Source organism: Mya arenaria, chromosome 17 (assembly GCF_026914265.1).
Source record: "Mya arenaria isolate MELC-2E11 chromosome 17, ASM2691426v1".
Lineage (NCBI taxonomy): Eukaryota > Metazoa > Mollusca > Bivalvia > Myida > Myidae > Mya > Mya arenaria.
Genome location: NC_069138.1, coordinates 51099223 through 51120626, shown reverse-complemented (window position 1 = coordinate 51120626; position 21404 = coordinate 51099223). Strand labels below are relative to the sequence as shown.

At 34.7% G+C, this 21404-nt stretch overlaps 1 protein-coding gene across 1 annotated transcript in view; it reads right to left on the bottom strand.

Moving 5' to 3' along the window:
- LOC128223598 (uncharacterized) overlaps nucleotides 1–21404 on the bottom strand; it is a 28294-nt gene that overhangs the window by 1727 nt on the left and 5163 nt on the right. The window contains exons 2-5 of the mRNA XM_052932872.1: nucleotides 3604–3726; nucleotides 2940–3332; nucleotides 2586–2679; nucleotides 39–1203 (exon numbers count right to left, since the gene is read on the bottom strand). Coding sequence (XP_052788832.1) covers nucleotides 39–1203; nucleotides 2586–2679; nucleotides 2940–3332; nucleotides 3604–3726 — 1775 coding nt within the window. The remainder of the gene's footprint in view (nucleotides 1–38; nucleotides 1204–2585; nucleotides 2680–2939; nucleotides 3333–3603; nucleotides 3727–21404) is intronic.

Here is a 21404-nt window from a genome sequence, read left to right as displayed (position 1 = left end):
AAACTAGTTATATTACATATACTTGTACATGTACATACATTTGTGGTCATAACATCATGGTGCTCACTTAGTAGCTCGGTCATTGTGTCGGCTATTCCAAACGTCCAGTGTATTTTAGATAAACCACTATGTGGATCAAGTGCGGCGAACGTCATCTTCATTTTGGACACGTCCGTGCTTTTATGTACATACAGCAGTTCGTATCGTATCGTATCTTCCATAAGCCATAGGTCGTGGAGGTGTGGTACAGAGCCATCAATAAATACAGTTCGGTTATCGCTAAGTGTATTTCCAGCTACATCAATAGCCTTTACGATCAGTGTGTATGTATCTCCATCAGTAACATTCAAATCCTTGCAAAATGATTGATTTTGTATTGAAGGTACAGGTTGTTCTACAGAAAATGTACCGTGATTCAGGCTCCACGATATATTGTATGCGATAATACCATACACATTCAATGTTCCAGATACAGGTATTTCTCCAGTTGTTTGCTCGTATAATCCTGTAATGAGTCCTTGCGGGTCGGGCTCAATTGGATTCAGTAGTTCATTGTGTATGTAGAAATCGTTGTAAAAGTAATCTTTCCAGCTTATGCAGACATCGTTATGATGGGTTTGCCATGTGTAATCTGTATCAGGGGACGATGATGTAAATCTGAAAGGCTTCTCATTCCAGATTTGAATGGATGAAGTGTTATCATAGAGAATAAAACGGCGACACTGTCGAACATTGTCTGCAACATCCTTCACCTCAAGTGTCAAACAATAGAGCCTTGGTGTGTCTGAAGTAAGATTTAAATCCATGTTTTTGACTGTGTGGTTAACCTTTGTACTTAAAACGTTGGTTGTGTAATCTACCTTAAGTGTCCCCTTCGATGGCAAAACCTCATTTACCCGAATTTCGTAGCTCTCAATTGATGAAGCTGTGCGCGAAACTCCTCCAGGAGGAACGGGATCCACCCAACCGTCGAATCCGACGTTGTGGAAATATGACTGCGTTATACGTTTGTCAAAATGCAGAGGATCAGAGTCACATGTCGATAGTTTTGAACAGTGTTCCGGTGGCTGGCTGTCATAGCGATAGCAGACTGTTCGTTGTTCTACATTTTGTCGGTAAGGTTTAGCGCTATGAACAGTGTGGGTTCTTGTATCTTTGGTTTTCAAGTAACCACCACCTTTTACCTCGTATTTCAAACACAACCTGTTTACAAATATCAAATAATAGTATTCAGTTATTCATTGTTTTTTTTGTAACAGTCAAAACTTCTGTACCGAGGTGGGGGGGATGCCCGAGGCCGATAGACCAAGAAATAACTGTGTAATTACTTGATCAAAAGTGTATCGAATCAAACAAGGCAATTACCGTTCTCGTCGCCGTATATAAATACATTTTGGAAACTCCAATTAGGTCATAGCGCGTAAAGGAAACAGTTCATACTTTTGACCAGGGATTTGTTCAATCCAAGAAAAATGAAAGCTTTTTGCAAAAATATAAATTTTAATGTAAAATAGCAAAACATAAATGAATTGTTTCCCGGAACAACCTATTTTCGAACGCCGCCTGAAAATATGTAAAACACTATTTTGCGTCACTTTCGGTCAAAACAAGTTCCAAATGTTAACCATAACAGTAGGACTGTCAGAAAACTTCATTTAAAAAAGAATGGGAATGCTAGTGTTAAAAATACTTCAGTTTTACTTGAAACAACACCAATTCGTCATTTTAAATTAATGCCAAGTTAAACCCTTCATATAAAATAATTTTAGGTGTAAAATACTTCTTTAAAAACGTGTTGTTTTTGTTTGCCAGATTTTACATATCTACCAGAGCCTAAAGCCTATGCCCTATCGTTTTCTATGTATAGCGCATAACATTGAAAAAGCATCAAAATATGGTTATTGTTTATTCCAAATTTAATGAAATTTATCTACAGGTACTCTTTGAATTATAATTGGACTCTCAGTTATACTAAAATTATACATATTGCAGCCTATGCCTGTCATATGAGGCTCATTCAGAGTTGGGCCAGTGATACCAGGGTTCATGATGGGTGAATTCATTATTTTGTACCCATTTGAAAGCCATAAGAAGGGATGATGCATTTCACACTCTTGTGGTGATAAGTAACTGTAAAGTGACTGTATGACAAATATGTAAACATTTAATTACTTTAAAAAAAATGCTTTGAACAAATTAAAATGAAAACTATTGGGCACAAACTTTTGTTGTGAAGTAAAGTTAAAGGTCATGGTCGAAACCAGGTTGTATTTAGGTAAAATACAACATGTGACAGCCGCCATTTTGGATGCAAAATGTAAACAACAGACGATTGAAACAGATTTTATTTTGTTTTTGTTTATTTATTTCAAAGATGAATGATTGCTTTAAATGGTACAAACAAACAATTATAGTTTATTATTACTTATTTATGATTGAATTGTAAATCATCCTAAGGCGGTCGAAAACATCTTGTTCCGGGATATAACAAATCAGGGAATACTAAAATTTCATTCCGTACTTTTGACATTTTCAATAAATTGTTTTCGATGTGAATGAATATCATGTGGTAAAAAAAAACTTACGCCTGGCCATTTTCGAATGTGTGTGAAGTCGTTAGATTAAATTTATCGTGATGCACGGTAAGTCGTCTGTTTGTTGATAAAGTGGTAATCGAATCTGTAACAAATACAGTCATATTTTATTATTATTAAGTCTGTCATTACATACGCTATATACTGATATAAAACATTTGGTTGTTTTTAATTTCGGTCTGCGATACACACTTGGCTTAGCTTTATAAGCATATTTTTATACGCAAATTTGAAATATACACTTCAATGCAATTCTATTTTGTTGACGTGAATTTACGAACAAATATAATAAATTCTATATATGTCTGAAAATGACATTCTGCATCTAATATATTAGACACATACCTGATACGGATTGGCGTTGCATATATACTGTTTCGTCCGTTATTCCGAACCTTTCTTCAACAATATATGAAGGGCGGCTCAAATAGCTGGGAATGATAATTGTGTATTCAGAGCTCAAATCAAACCGCACTGTCTTCGGCTGATAATTTCCATATATATCTCGTAGATACTGACACTCGCTTGAACTACTTGATGACATTGCTCTCTTCGTTTCACCATTTGGTCCAATAGCCACAGTGTCACATGTTAAGAGTGATGGCTTCTTAGTTGGTTGACACGAAGTTTCCCCAGAAGTTGAAACACTGCTAAACCCCGCTGCGCACGTACAGTACTTGGTAAGACCATCTCTGCAGCTCCCGGGCCAACAGAAATGGTTGTTCCAGGAACACATCCCTAAATGACATGTTGGAAATATTTTAACACAAATAAGACTCATGCGGTTCTTGACCGAAGTTATTTGTAATGTACCTGATAATACGATACAGGCTGTGAAAAGAAAACTATTTTTGTAACAAATATGTTGTTATATTTGTATTATCGATTGATAAGTTAGTATAATTCTCACGACCTATAGAATAATAGAGTATTGAAAAAGGCCTACTCTCCTTAGAAGTAGTTATTTTGACATGTCATCAAATGATGATTTTAAATTATATATCCTTACGCTTGCATTCTTTGTCACCATTGTATCGCTTGAAGAAGACATTGTTGTCGTTACACTCCTTGCAGTAGACATTGTAGGATGATGTACAGCTTCTGTATTTACACTCGGCGATTGATGGACATACTTAAAACAGAAACCCGTATAACTTAAATTAGAAACAAAAGTTACACAACAATTGAATGTATCGTTCTGGTGTGTTATAAATTAGGTGTTTTCGTTTGGACGTGATAGTACCTGTAGTTCTTTGACGACGAAATACACGTATTACTGACATGTTTTGATACGAAAACACGTTTAGCCTTGTTAAAGCCCTTGTGAAATAAGGTGCATATCAAACTTGATATTTCATTCACAAGGAAATCACTGGCCAGAATGCATTCCTCGTATAACAAAATTAATTTTAGAAGCACATGTGTTAATCTTTTTAAAAAAATACTTCAATGTTGTATATTTTAAGTGTGTGTGTTTTTTACTTTCAAACTAAAACGTATATTTTTATTATTGAAACTGCATACATTTATGAAACAATTAAGAACTGTATGTCTATTAGATTATCTTTGTAGCCATTCTATAGTCTATATATTACAATTATGCAGCGTTATGACCACTTAAAAACTGGTTTATAAATAATATATTATTCTGATGAAAATTGAAATGGAAAGTGTAAATTTTGGGCAGAATACAATTTTTATAATTTGGGATTTCCATACTCATACTCATATTCATAGTCATAAACTATAAGCTAAGGCATTATTGGTGCCCGTTACAGTACTATTAAAGTAACCAAGCAGAGCATGAAATAATAGAGCATGAACAATTAATAATTTGAAGATTGCAAAAAGACATTTTAATAAATAATTAGTATACGATTAATAAAGATGTGTGGCGTTTAAAACCCCCAGCTATTCGTCATTAGCTTGGCATTTTTATGACAGGGGTGGTATTCAATATACAACTTAAGTCGATCTTATGGTCATAATATCATCGACTTTATTAACCTTATTGGGTAGTTAGTAATAAATGGTAATCCGATAAGCTACATCGTTCTTAGATCCTTTTGTGATCAATATTGAATACCAGCCAAGGCCTCCTTTATTCTAAATCAAACTCAATGATTGCTTATTATGCGATTTTGAAAAAGCATTTGAAAATTAGAATCACATTATTTGTAATGGATAAACTTGATTTCTTTAGTTTTGGCAACTCGCGTAAACAATGCACGATTTCTTCGACATTGAAAGAGGTGTACGACGTTTCCCTTACCTGTTTATTATATCTATATAAATTTTATCCATTGGCGTACAATTTAATAAATTCATTAGGTATAAATGTAGTAAATGAAAACTTATAAATATTATGTTTGCCGACGATGTAACGTTTATCACAGACATCACAAAACAGTAGTTTGAAAAATAAATTGACCAATTTAGTAGTATATCTGGTCTAAAACTAAATATGAAAAAGTCTATTTGTCTTAGAATTGGTTTTCTTCAAGACAATTTTGTTGTTTATTTCAAAGACTTAACATTGACATTTGTAAAAGCAAGTACTGTAATGATACTTACAACTGAAAGACAAAACACACAAAAAAACATTTAATCTAAACTTTGTAAAAACACGTGAATTATACTGCTGAGATAGATGAAGGAAAGGTTACCTTTCGTTATTTGACAAACTTAGTAGTATTAAGACATACACGTTGCCGCCAAATACAAATTATCCATTGACTTTTTCAAGTCCACCAGATAATATCCTTAAAGGACTGAATTAAAAACTGTCTTATAGTTTTTGGGATTGGAAACCTGATGAATATCTAGACAAACATCATTCATTATTTATTATAAAGAGGGGTAAAATGAAATGACTCATGTTGTGCATATATTTTCTAATACCACGGCGGTTTACACGTCAAATAGCTGAAACAATTAAGGTGGAAAATGTTTTATTTATTTTTACTTCAGGATCATGAACATACAGTATTTTTATTGTCAAATTTTAAATGTCGAAACCATGATAAAAATACCTTTCTAAAAGGGATACTTTTAGGTTGGACATCGATAAATTTTGACCAAAATCCGAAATAGTTTACAAAACATATACTTTGGAATAACCTTTGTTTAACTTAATAGCAATCAGGCTTTTCTTTATACCTGGTCTATGCAAGGAAGTAAGTAAATTAAACGCATCAATGGTTTAAGAAGACACCACAGTGTTTCTATTATTTGCAATTTAGAAATCTAAGTGATCTACACCTGTCCGAAATATTTACTAGGATGCTTTAGGTTCTTGTATTCCAGCTAGTTGGAAAGACGAACTAAAGAGATACGTCATGAGCTGACTATTTGGATCTGTAGCGTCCGACAACCAAAGATACCTGGTTACATCTCTGTTGCTCTCATGTAATGCAACATTTAAGAAAGCCTTTTCAATGTCCCTTAAAAATTATTAACCTTGTCGAAATCTGATCAACAGTGATGAAAGGTCGTTCAGTTCTGGCGATGTGGACTCAAGGCAATCATTCAGACTTGGAGTTCCGGTTGGCCCCCGGCAGCTACAGTTGTACACTATTCGTACTGGTGTGGTTGCAGATTCTTTCTTCACTCCATGGTGCGGGATGTAATGAACGCGTGGTGAATCGTCTGGCAATTTTTCAATGAAACCTCCGTTTACCTGTTCCTGTACGAAATCCCCATTTTTCTGAAACAACAGCGGGTCCTTGCTTAGACGTCGGATCGTACTTTCTGTCCTCTTCTTTGTTATTTCAAAATTCGTTGGCAGGGGTTCATAATCTTTTTTTCTATGGCAGCCTCGCCGTATGTCTGCCATCCGAAAATGTTGAACCGTTTGTCTGGAAGTCGATAAGCTAGGAGATGGTGTCCGCTTCGCTTTCTTCTTCCGGTGGTATACCAAATGATTCTATGTCCCAAAATCTCGCAAGATCCACGGTCTCTGAAACATGCGTTGCTATGACATCCATTGCTGTTGAACAGGAAGTTCCGAGTTGAGTCGTTGTCGGACCAGACAGAAAGTAGCCAATGCAGGAACTGACGGCGGTCGGGCCGGCGCCTCTGATTGTCTGTCTTGTCACCTTCGAATTCCCAGTAAAATTCGGCACTGATTAAGACGGATATCTCATATGTCTCGTCCATGGTGATCAGATGTGCTAACTGAAGGTTCCTGAGATATGGCATGTTCATAATGGATTTTCGAAAGCGGTTGTTGATTGGTTTCGCAATTACAGGGACAATCAATACACGAATAGGAAGCATACACCCGTTATCCGCTTCTATGTTGACTGTTGCAGTATCGAGTTTTTGTACTGTGTGTGCAGGGTCACCAAACGCTGACAGGTGTATGACGTCACTTCCATCTCTTTGCAGATGTAGTCGGTCGGCTAATATCTGTGTTATGAATGACTTCTGGGCTCCCTCGTCCAATAATATGTTTGCGGCAATAGAAATATCGACTGCGTATACTTGGGCGACGGCAATCTTCAGTAGGACGTCGGAACGACAAGGTTTTGCAGATGAGTGAAATATTGCGGTATTACCATCAGCAGGAACTTTGTGGTGGACATGCCTTTCGGTGAGGTCAGGACGCTGTAATAAAGGATTTTCTTGTGTAGCTGTGTACGTCATCATCGATTGTCGGCGGTTGCAGATGCTAGAGTTGTGTTTACCATTACACATACGACAGCGAGACCTTGACGGACAGTTGGCCACCTGGTGGCGATAACTCAGACAATTTAAACATAAATGTTTACTTTTCACAATAGAAACACGATGCTCTAATTCACTCACGTTCTGACATTCTCCAGTATGCGCCATTTCGCAGTATAGACACTTTTTTCTTAATGCATCCATTAGTGGTGAATTCGGATGACTAAACACGTCACGGCCAGAACGACTTACGAGCACTTGTAAGAAATGAGGCAGTTGGTTTGAAAGTGAGTTGTTCCTGGGTCTGTCGGAAGGGATAGTTTCGGCAATTTATGGTAGTATGAAGGTGTGATGACTTGTTGCAATGACTCTACTATCGGCTCTTCCGGTCGAGATGACTGGTTTACGTTTCCGTATTCTTCTTGAGCCTTGAAGGCGGTAGTCGCTTCGGCGGGGGTGTAGTTGTATTGGCGAGGGAAGCTTCCTTTAATGGTGCCCTTGAAACATCAGGGGTTACAGCGGCGGACGCAGTGGCAGAGATTACTGAAGTTACCGTAGCGAAATGCCTTTTCTCTCTCTGCAGCCGAAGTTTCAAACGTAAATTATACTTCTCTTTCATATCACGTGTAGTGTTGTCAACATCCGTTTGTGATACAATTTTATCGTCAAGAGTTTTCATTGTATCGATAATTTCATCAATCGAAAAGACAATAAATGCAATGTCATCTAATTCGTTACCCTCCTTTACGGTTTCAGGCTGCACGAAATGATCTTCAATGGATTCTCTGTGGCCGTCTCTCAGCGCTATTATCCTCTGTAAATTCATGATCTATGTTTGGTTACGGCACCAAAATGTTCTGGATGATCACGGTAAAACACGTCGTGTAGGTTCGTTTCCTTTATTTTTTGGTAATACATATAATAACAACAAAACACAGGAAGTTACGTTACGTTAGTGTCATACATTTCGCGCGTTACGTAACTCCCGTACCTCGCGTTACGTCGCGCCATATTCCCAACAAGGTGTTTTTCCTTACAGATTTTAACAACGATGTGGTTAGCAGCAGTCCATTATCACCAATATCTTTGGATAATGGTACTGTGGAGAGTGTTTTGGTCAAACGAAACGTGCAAAGCCATCTGTGGACACGACATTTGTTACTGTGTATAGTTACTTTTACAATGATTTCTTTAGCACGTTACAGATCAATTTGGATTAACAATGTACAGCCATACATCACAGAAAATGACAAAGACTATGAAACATTAAAGCAACATTTTGTGGTCAAGCTGAAACATATACAACTAGTACTACTACTCCTGCTGCTTCTGCTACTGCTACTACTACTACTTCTACTACTACTACTACTACTACTACTACTACTACTACTACTACTACTACTGCTGCTGCTGCTGCTACTACTACTACTTCTACTACTACTACTACTACTACTACTACTACTACTACTACTACTACTACTACTACTACTACTACTACTACTACTACTACTACTACTACTACTACTACTACTACTACTACTACTACTACTACTACTACTACTACTACTACTACTACTACTACTACTACTACTACTACTACTACTACTATTACTACTACTACTACTACTACTACTACTACTACTACGTTACAGATCAATTTGGATTAACAATGTAAAGCCATACATCACATAAAATGACAAAGAATATGAAACATTAAAGCAACTTCTTATGCTACTGCTACTACTACTACTATTGCTACTACTACTACTACTACTACTTCTACTTCTACTACTTCTACTTCTACTACTACTACTACTACTACTTCTACTACTACTACTACTACTACTACTACTACTACTACTACTACTACTACTACTACTACTACTACTACTACTACTACTACTACTACTACTACTACTACTACTACTACTACTTATACTACTTTAAGTACTACAACTACTACAACTACAAATACTTCTATTGCTACTGTTGCTGCTGCTACTGCTACTGCTACTGCTGCTACATATATTGTTACTGCAACTACTATTTCTACAACTCACACTACCTCTTCTACTTATAAGATTTATAAATTCTTATTTTGTAATTTGACGCACCAATTCATTTTGAGAACTAATTATATTTTTTGTAAGTATTAACAAATATTGGCTCATATGAAAAGAAAGTTTGCGTTAAACAATCTGTCAAGCGATGTCTTCGTTAACACGCACAAAAAATATTTATAACATGCTGTTGAGTGTTCACTAATGAAATTGTTTCATAGGGGAGTGGCGTTACTTACCGGACATTAAAAAGCGATCATAAGTAAAATAAGGAAGTGCTTGTTGATTATCTATTGCCAACAAATTGTATATACTGGAGATTAAAAAGCTCGAGAGAGAGCTAAAACCTCTTAAGGAAACACTTATGACGTACAACAAGTCATATGCATTGCTCTTTTTCTTTTATAAGCTAGTCAATGTTAATATGTTGCAGAACATCAATCATTGTTGAACCCTCGACAAATAGTTATATGGAAGGTGTTTTAATTCAAAATCAAAGTGTTCTAATGGATACTTGTCTTACTGGCTTTGTTTATGCGGCATTCCAGATATTGATACCATGTGCACAAAAATATTTTCAATTCCTCTATCCCATAGCCAAAGTAAAGCCTGCATACGCTAAAATACAATACATTTTAACCAATCAATATTTAGTGCGATGTATACTTGAGACCTGCTGAAATAGGTATTACAGTCGAAAAACATGTAAACATATATGTCAAGTCATTTAAAAGTCCCAATCACCGAGCAAAATGAAAGCTCGTCCAGCCCAAGATCCGAAAAATACCAATCACCGTGAGCGTGGACATGACCTTATATCTCCCGACATGGTTCTAGCTCTAGAAACGACGTTATTTTACGATCCCATATGCATTGCCAAAATAATGCCTGAACACAAAATGTTGACACTCAGCGTGCCAATCCCAATATATTACATCTGTTAGAAACCTCATTGATGATGCCCTCGTTATGAAAGGAAAATCTGATAAAAAAACTTTAAGAAACATACCAAATCATTCATATGCAAATTTCTAACGGTTCCAATTAAAAAGGCGAAAACAACACGACTTAAAGCAGTAAAATAGCTTTTTTAAATGTTTTTTTTTTAAATATGTATCAATTTGGCGTTGCGTTTTTAATGATTAAATAAGACACTCATCTGAAATGATACAATAGGGCCAACAAAAAAGTTTTTTTTTTACAAAGGACGATCAGATTTTGAATCGAAAGCATTTCCATTATTTCGGAAAAGTCTGTCGGGAATATTACTATATTTGATGTCAAAATGACCAAGACTACATATTTAACAATGTCCTGAGAGTTCTTGAGAATATCTTGTCAAATAAGAAAGAAATTCAGAAAAAATATGACAAATAGTGGTTGAAATTTATTTCCGGGTTACAATAATGCATATAACTTTTTTTAAACATAGCTGCAATCAAAAGTCCCAAGACATTTTTTTATTGGGAATTATTGGGAATTTCCGATAAATTTGACCCATTAACATATTTCTTTTGCATTACGACATTTCCGGGAAAATGTAAATGTTCTTAAATTGGAAACCCGATCAATTATTCTTTCGTAAAAAATGATGGTAATGAGCGAAATTTGGGAATATGACATGCACTGCACCAAAACTTTTTTTACATCGATATTCACAATCTTTTCCCTAACACTACATTACTAGAACACGGCTATATATTTTTTATACTTCCGTAAATTCGAGCTACATAATTGTTGTAAAATCCACCAGAAAAAGTGGGATCTCATGTGGAATCAGTGACTCTGACAGTATGTGAACTTGAGCATTGCTTGAACAGCCTAGAATGAGCATTTAGCAAGGAAGTAGACATGCTTTTTTTTCACTGGAGTTTAGGATGCTAGACAATTCCTTGCGTTGATTTGGATTTATGTGGCTATCGTTGTTTATAGATGCAATGATCTTGTGTACCGATGTTTGCATAATCTGGTACGCAGGAACATTGTTGTCACTCATATAATGATTCAATTTCTGGACAAGGTATTGTCTGGCGCTGTGATCAGGGAGGTGTTTGTTTGGATTAAGCACCGCCTTCTGCACCATTTGTTTCTTCGTGGAATTGCGTTTGTTGACACCGACATGATTTCTTTTCAAACATCGATGTACATATTTTTTGACAGCGCGTATGAATACATTTTTGTGATGTTGTTACCTAATTTGCATAGTTATTACACTAGTGTTACATGGGGTTATATCACTCCTGCGCCGTATGTTATGTTATAAATGATGTTTGTTATTTTTTACCAATTTTGTCAAATTAAAGTTTATTTGACTTAAACTATAAAGAATCCTTTTCAAATATTTTCAAATCGTTTAAGATAGCTTATCAAACAATAAAATGTTAACATACTATGGAGTTTCCCTTGCCTAAGGAACGCGTTAAATATAAATAGGATACGGGTAAACTCATGAATCCTTTCGAATCGAATACATCATCACTTGTTGAAGAGTGCTCGATTGATTAAATTCCAAATCCAGAATTAATTATCGAAATCCATTTCAGACCATTTTAAGTAACAAACCTTTCGCACAATTGAAAGTTTTACAAAATATTTCAAACAAGTCAACATTGATTGTTTTTTCTCAACCCCAAAAATAATTACACCCTGACAAAGACTATCAAATATCTAAGTCCCCCTGAAAATAGCATTGAAGATTTAATAGAAACTGTCGATGTTGATGAACTGACCAAAGCAGGCACTTAAAGCCGATGATTGGGATGGTCTGGTTGATATGTTTCGAGAGGACGCGAGATTGTTCCTCTCCAAAACTGTGATCGGGCCGCTCCCCCGTAATGCAGCCCCACCCTTAAACACAACATTGTAGTTTCCGGTAATTCGCTTTTCCGGTGATTTCACAGACCCGGTATAATTTTGTTATTGTTTTGAACAGGCCGGGGGATGATGACGAACCAGCCAGCTAACCTTTAATTGCTGTACGACATCTTGTGGTATTTATTTAGTATTTCACAATCACATTATGGAAGTGTATCCACACTGTAACATAGTGTTAGTAAGTTTGGTTCTTAAGAAAATTTATCCTGTTTGTTTTATTCCTATATGACTTTGTTTCATGCCATTTATCAATCGTCTCTGGGCGGCACATATAATTTTTCAGCATTTCTTCTTAGTGTTGGTAATTGGTATGTGTTGTGAATATATTCACACAGTTTGTTTGTTCTTATATGCGAGCAATACATAAAATGTTAATTCTATAAGCAGTTCATTCATTCTGTGTTTTACGTAGAATTACTTGATATTTCTCAAAGTTAATGGTATAAAAAGTGTGTTGTTACAATAGGAGTATTGCATTTTACCTCAATACACCAAATACACTCAAATTTTCTGTTAAAACTCAATGTCTGTAGCCAGCCAGCTCTTGGGCAATTTTTGAGGACAAGAATAACTGCTGCTCAAAAAATGGTCATGTCCGGAATTCCATAAAGACTGCGGAGTATGGAATATGGTCTCTAAGGAGATTCTAAGCATGTGTATTTTGTGTACAAAAACATTGTTTGCAATCAATAAGAGCGGTTTCACTTTGGAGTTGTTAAAGACTCATTGCAAAATTTCCAAAAAATGATACCAACTTGCTTCAAATATTTTGAACATATAATATTGTTTAATGTATACACTATTAACTGTACATGTTTGTGTATATATTAAAACAAAATGTCAATTGCAGAAGAACTGCTTGTTAATTTAAATCAGCTGAAAGGCTTCCAAGTTGCATTAACATATGACAAACGCTTCCATTCCACTCCTGGTACGTTTCACTAAGTTATTAAGTAAACTTTAACTGGAACTTTGATAGAGTTAATACACTTATTTGAGGGCGTTACCATCTGCAAAGGCCCGCAAAATGGTTAATAGGCCGAGTGCGTAGCAGGAGGGTGGTAAAGTAATTTAAGGGCCTTTGTAGATGGCAACGACCGGAAAAGGTGTATTATCGCTATTATTGAATAAAATAAACACCATGAGTAACTTTTGTGTTAAAAAAGCTGTTAAAGTCACGAAAATGCAAAAACAGTTAGTTCAATATAACCTCCATATAAGGTACTTGTGTTACGTCACGAGCGATGTCATTGAAAATGCTTTACATTAAGCTCGGTAAGGGCCGCAACATAACTCGACAGTTGCCTTTTTGTTTAGACGCCATTTTTTCAATGTTCAGTCTATTGAAAAGTGTCTTTTAGAAGTTAACTGGATTTATTGGATTATCTACACACAATACCTATCGGGTAATCGATAAATTACCGATATATTCCTACTTTAACATTCATTTGTTTTGGCAACTAATTCAAAGCGGAAAAAACATGTTAAAATGTTCTGGATTAAATGTACGGCATTTTCAGCATCAGAGAAAAAATATATTTGAAAACTCTTTTTTCATTGCATACGGCGTAATGGAATCATGTCCATGTAAGTCGTTTGTTCTGAATAAAATCAACAGTTATAACTCAAGTAGGAAGGAGTCAAGCGTTTTAGTTTAGTGCTTTTAAAGCAAACAAATAATCAAAACAGTTGCAGAAAGTACTATCTAGTAAACACACCTCAGCTTGCCAAATCAGAAGAAAATATGTAAGTTAAATGTGGTTTATTTAATTTCTTTAAAATTTACTGTATACAGCTTTATATCCTAAAATATTTTTTGTGTAAAAGTTTGCATCGTTGACCCTTTTTCGGTTAGAAAGCAGGTCGCTCAGTGTCCATTGTTATGATGCGGGCCCTGATACCGGTTATCTTAAACAAAAAGCCGGTTATTAACGGCACGTGAATATACTGAATAATGCACTTTTTCTATAGACAAAACCCGGGTTTTTGCGTTTTGACACATAAAAACACGATAACGGACCGAAAACACACATTTTATGCAATAATCCGGCAATAATGCTTCAAGCCCGTAGAGTTCACATTTTACATTATAATTACCTGAGAGTTTGAGTAGTTATTTTTTTCCTTTCTTATATATTCGAGAATACAGGTAGGTTAGTTGGTTACATATTTCCAACTATAATATACCATTACAAATATGCAAAGTTACAGTTCTATAAGTACGTCTCCTTTCTACTACTATCGCCAATTCAGTATAGTTTATAGTTGTAAACAACAAGCATTCAAGACTTAAATGTTTGTAGTTAGTGCATAGTATCATTAAATAAATATAGCTCATGCTCCTACGAAATAAGTGTTCAATTATAAAAAGTGTTACATGTAGTAAATTGAAATCGAAAGGACAATACATATTTTATTATTTAATAATCACACCTATGAACTAAAACACGTACACCAGTCCCAAAAATAAATTATTACTATCATAATCGTGAAAACAAATAGAAAACGACAAATATTTGTATATATTTCATCGAGTTCCGTTATAACAATTCTTAAAATTGCATCCGTACTCATAGAAAGAACCTCCGTTGTAACAGATAGTGTTACAGTCTGCTCTGTCTGACCCTTTAACTTCTATATTACACTTGTCGATACATGTTATACTGTCCAAGTCGATATCACAGCACAAACTCCAAGAACGGTATCTGCGGCCCCAGCCACATGGTTGAGAGTATGAACTCCATGATTTCCATGAAAACCATTCACATTGGTCGAGACCATCGCAACCACTACCAGACCATCATGCACAATTAATAAGAAAAGAACATGTCAAATTCATCATCCTGAGGCTAGCTTGTTATGATATATTGTGTCCACAGTGCTTACTGATAAACACACGCTTTAGGTACATAAAGAAGTAATGATGTATGATAGAAATGATTGTTTACAAATATCTATTATTACTCAGATCCTTTATAGTGATTGATATCAGCTGTACATTGCATTTTGATATAAATACTAACCAAATGAATAGAAAGATACTATGTGTGATACTACAAGACTACAGATCGAGTACAGATTCATGTGGCATGTTTAATAGTATCCACGCGATCAAATGATGTCTTCAAATAAGCCAAATGGCGTGCTAGTATCAAAGAATTGACACTGTCCCAAACCTATCAATGTGAAAGCATTCGCTTTAATACGGTTCATCAATCTGCATGATATTCATACCGATTGTCTTATTTTCATGAACATAAAGTGCACATCAACGCAAACAGTTAGTTTGATCAAGGCCGTTTATTTATAACATTAGTAAAAAAGACACTGTAAAAAACATCTAACACCAGAAATGGTCCACATTTAAGAAGCGCTAGTATATTTGAACCTCATCTAAATCACATGTTATGTAACAAAGACTGCTGAACTTACTTTCCTGATATGCGCAGTTAGAAAATTTCCTATTTGAACGAAACCATAGTCATTTTAAAGCTATTTGAGAAAATTACGAAAAAATACATCTTGCTAGAAAACTCTTCAAAGGGGAATCGTTATATAAAGAAACACTTTATCAAATGTTAATGGCGTTAATGATTATCTCTCAGACGATTTGAGTAATTTCTCAATCTTCCTTATTAGTGCCCTTCAAAACCATGATATGTTTTAAGCATGCTCTTAAAGGGAGTTTTATGTTTAAACAGTTTTTAACTCAGCGTAACTATTATCACATCAAAGTTATATCTGCTAAGCACTTGTTAAGTTGCACAATAATAAACCTTTTTTCAATTAGGACTTTGATTAATGACCTTTGAATAGAAATAAATATTCTAAAGAATATGCAGATGCTTTTATTCAATTTGGTTAAGCACTACCTGTGTTCATTTTATGAAAGAAGAAATGCTTTATGTGCTTCGATAATACCCGATTAGTCGATAAATTAGGGAAACAATCCTAAATTGGATATTCGGATATTCAGCCCGCCCCACTCTTAACTCCGGTAAGCATTAATTATTCCCCACTCTTTCATCAACCACCCTATCTATAGTGTATTTACAAAACAAACAAAAACATCTTTTAAAGTCTTGTAATTAAATGACAATGATTTACTGAAACTCGGCACATCATTTATATTTGATAACGTTGTGTCTTGGGTTTATGACATTTCGTAAACACACTTTACTGTTTAAAATTACTTAAAACAGTTAAAATTGTTAAAAATGATAGTGTTAACCTCAAAATGATAAATATTGACATCTTACATGATAAGTGATTTGATTAAATAATTACCCAATTCCTTATATAGCATGTTTCCGAAGGGATAAAACTATCATAAGCCGACTCTAGATTTGAATTTGTCAAATGTGCAAATCAGATACACTTTACCCCAACCGGTAATAAGTAGTAAACCTTATTCAACTTAAACATGCTTTAAATATCATAAACGGTGAATAACAGCTTCCTGCGATTGCTTTGTGTCTAATTTGTTGCCACTTGTGAGACGTTATATGAAGTTTTCGATTAATTTGTTTAAGTGTTCTTTTTTGTGGCAGTCACATGACTGTCAATTTATTCATTGGAACTGCTACTATATTGGTTGGCACCGCCAACGGTTGTGGTACCACTGCCATCATTTATCGTGGCAGGAGTATTCGACCAACCTACATTTGATGCGCCACAATGCGAGTCAAGCATTTGGTATAGCAGAAACACTTTCTGTTCGATAAAGTAATAAAGCTGAATTTTAACTGAAATAATAACGATAATCCCAATCCAGTAGGAATGACGTAAATAACTACTTTATAACTACTTTATAAGTTAATTTAACCGTATTTTTACAAACGTTCAATTTCGATAAAATTTAAATATAGCATAATACAGAACATATTTCATGTTTATAAGTTGACCAGGGGCAGATAACAATGATGAGCAACTAGGTTGACTTGTTGGTGTTGCCAAAGCTAGAACAAAATTAAAATCGCGTTTGACAGCCTGAAATAACATCTCGTGATTACTAACAAAAAATACATAAAAGAATAATAAATAGATATTGCATGCCTCCGATATTAACGGAACATGCGCCACAGCGAAGGAGATATTTTTTATTGATAATATATGGTTTAAATGGATATCATACCGTATGAATAATTATACTCAGTTCAAATGTTGTTTCGCTTAATATAATTTCTGCATTGAAAACAACTGTAAAACTTACAAGCTGTTTTCAATACAGAGTTTGAATTGGTACAGTTTACATAGTTGTTTATTGAGATATCAAAATATCTGAGTTGAGGCGGTCACCTGAGAGCCGAGCTGAACTGAATAGGAGAGCTCACACGAAGTCATGTGCAGACTGAGCATATTGTTATAGCTTGTGTCCACATATAAATTTGTGTCAAATACAAGTGATAGTTCGAAACTATCATTGCATCCGTTTAACTAAGTTTGTTACTTTCCACAAACCGCTGTGTATCAGCCAGTTTCTAAATACACATTTCATGAGCTGTTCAGTGACACATCAAGGCATATTATTTTCAAACGCTATCAGTGATATGCATTCATGATTGTTTACTTCAACAACTAATTTGAAACACTGTTTAGTGTTTTGAAATTGAATTTAAAGAGGTATTTAATTAGGTCTTATTGCATACGTTCAATGCAATGAATTCATTTTAAATTGCACACCAGAAATCCATTATATTTTATTTATGCAATTAGTCATTTAGGCTAAGTTTGTTACCGGTGAAACAATAACATCTTTATATTGCTTTGCAAGTTTAAATTTCAATTTATCAGTTCTCTTTATTTAATAGTTCCAGTATATTTAAGGATACAATTAAGAAAATATGCATAACATTTTTTTCTTCATTTTTTTAAATGTTACACACATAGAATAATAATTTGGTCATAATTGTGGCTTTTCTCCCTTTTCTGTAGTTGTATAATATTTCTGCTGTTTTCGCTTTAAAATGTCAATTTCCCGAGTGTTCCTTAATATTCAAATATATTTTTTTTCAGATTGGAATTGTTTTTTTTAAATCATGGATTCCAAAGAGGAAACACTTGAAACAGTTGGAGATGAATATGAAGAACCCACTTCGGGTACTCCCAAACTAATTGAAGGTACTCCAACGTTAAGTGAAGAGCGGATGTTATAAATGCTTTCATATTATTATTCATTTTTCCGTTTAAAAACCCACTCCCGGCAAAACCGTATATTCAGAAGACGGTAACCTAGCCCAAATACAAAACCAAAGCCTCTTGCATCGAACTACCTCAACCAGGGTCATTTCGATTTACTCCACACCCTATACAACCCACTCATTTATTGATGTTTCAGCTAGTTATAGAATATTGACGGTCCCTCCCTTTGTAGTAATGATCCTGTCCCAAAGTCATGAATTGGGTATAATAAATGGCGAAATGGGGAACGCTGTCCGTGGAAGACCCAAACATACAGCGAAGCTAGACTATTTGGTCTTCGCGGCATTGCTCGTATACTTAAAAGTTTAAACCCTGAAAGGCAGCACCTACCACCAGCTTGACGCAACAGTGTACTATGATCAATTTATCCGGGATATTTGTCAGTTAAAGGCAAGATTCAAGGTTTTGTCCAAGACTAATGACCATATCTCATCACAACAATTAAACCTTACACCTAGTATTGATAAGGTTCCTCCAGTCAGGCATTGATAAAAATCACAACGTGTGTACTTTATATACTTCTTAAAATATATTAACTGCATTGAGTAATAATCTGAAATCTAAGGTTATGAACATATTTTTAAAGTAATATAAATGTATTTATGTTTAGTAAGATATTTATGTTATATCTAACCACACGTAAAATAGAATACAATCTCAAATCAACATACTATTTTCATGCATTTCTGTATTCCCCTTTTTGCCGCTTGAACAAAACTCTTGTTTGATGACATACATTGTGGGTATCTTATCCATTTTTTGTACATAAAGATTTATTTTCCAACGATTGTATTCTGTTTTTAAATAGTTAAATGTTTGAGCTTTGTATATTGTACATTCATGAACAAAAAAATAACTACTGCTTGAACACTTCTAACAAACATTCTGACTTTGTGCGGAACAAAAACTTTGTTTAAATGTGTTTTCAAATAAAGAAAACCTTGCTCCAATGTTATCCCAAATAATTCAAATTTAAGAAGTATGTGTATAATTTTTATAAGCCCTTCCTCCTGTGCTGTGTAGTAGTTGTATTTATTCCTGCAGACCGGACATATTCTGGTTCGATTCTTGCTATCTGCTAACACCACAACATCTTAGAGAACGAAAGAAGAACTAATAAAGAAACAAATACAAGCTTAAATAATAACGCAGTGTAAATATTTGAACGTTTCTAATCATAATTGCATTAAATGACTTTAAACATTTTCGCACACACAACATCGTTAAGGTGAGTTTAAACTGCCAGAACACCCACAATTAGTAAGAAGATGCAGATTAAAAATAAGATTTACTGAGTTGGAAGTAAAATTAGCCAATACCCCACTATTTAACCCATGGGCATAAAATTAAAGGTTTTATCGATATTAAACGAAAAGGTAAACTTATTCTATAATTATCAATATAAACCCAAAGTGAAACCACGAACACCCACCAACCCTGAGTTTAGTTACCCCCTATTAGATATGTTTGAATGAAACGTTTGCGATTCACTTTCCCGCTTTTTATGTAAGAGCTGTGTCGCATAAGGGGTAAACACAACAATGCAGTTCGCTCACTTGAGCCAGTGAAAGCGTTATTTGATATCATCAAAGCTGAGTAAATCAAACGGGAAAACCGTAAGGCTTGCTGGTAATAAACTTTATGTAAACGGCAACCTCTTCAAGACATACGTCAACAGGAAAGTATGCAATCCTCCACGCTACAACGCACAGGGCCAGAACTAGGGATTTCAGGAGAGTGATTTAAAGATCCTGTCATGGAATATTAATGGACTTTCACGAAAAAATTGGCATACCCTGACTTTCTTAATAATTTATTTAACTATAATGTAATTTTTCTATCTGAAACTCGGTTATCCAATAACAACAACATACATTTAAACATTAAAGGATATCACAGTGAACATTTATATGGTAATAAATCATTAAATACAAGAAAAGGTCGATATAGCGGTGGTATTTTAATTTACTATAAAGATTATAAAGAAGGAGTAAAATAAGCATTGTGAAGAAACATCAGTGTGGTATTATATGGGTTAAATTATGGAGTTCATTGTTTAAGTTTGATCATGATGTATACTGATGTAAAACATATATTTTACCGCAAGGTTCCACTGTTTAAACCAAAATGATACAGATTTTTTCGATATTATTGAATCCGATATTGAACGATTTAAATCTCTTGGCAAAATATTTATTTCAGGTGATATGAACTCAAGGACAGCGGATTTATCTGACATATTAGATTTTGACAGATACATTGATTACGATGACAGGTATATGTCAAATATTGTTGATATTAAACCACGTGTCAATAGGGATCAAGTGATCGATTCGCACGGGCCACGCTTGGTCGAGCTTTATAAATCTACCTCGCTTCTTATTGGATATGGCCGGTTACACAATGATAACGGCGACTTCACATTTCATTCACTAAATGGCTCGAGCACAGTGGATTCACAGTGTATAAAGGAATGCATCCGGATATTGCGAGGTGATTTCAATGGCCGATACATTTACACTTTACACGACTTTCGAACAAGGTATTATTGTTTATCTTTTCATAACAATAAGATGGTATTCATCCAGTAGATAATATTCAACACTAAATGAAGCGTGTTGTGTACATTATTTTTCATTGTAAACGTTAAACGAAGTAATAAATAAGCCATTTCTCATCGACGAGAGGGCCATTTTTCGCGACCTCATTTTAAAACTTGCAAAGAAATGCAGTTAAAATCATTCATGATTGATTTTTATGCGTTAAACATTAGGGTATGAATTTGCACTTTCACACAGTCAAAGTTTTTTTGTCATGAATTAGTTTTTCAACATGAAAATTCATGATAAATTACACAAATATGACTATCGTACTGTATTATATAATGCAAGAACAGAACAAATCATTTGTATGATTATAGCGAACTTTATGTACCCTTTATTGCGATTTTTTCTGCGTGATTTCGAATATCGAAACAATGAGGTTGCGGTCTCAATTGATTTTATAT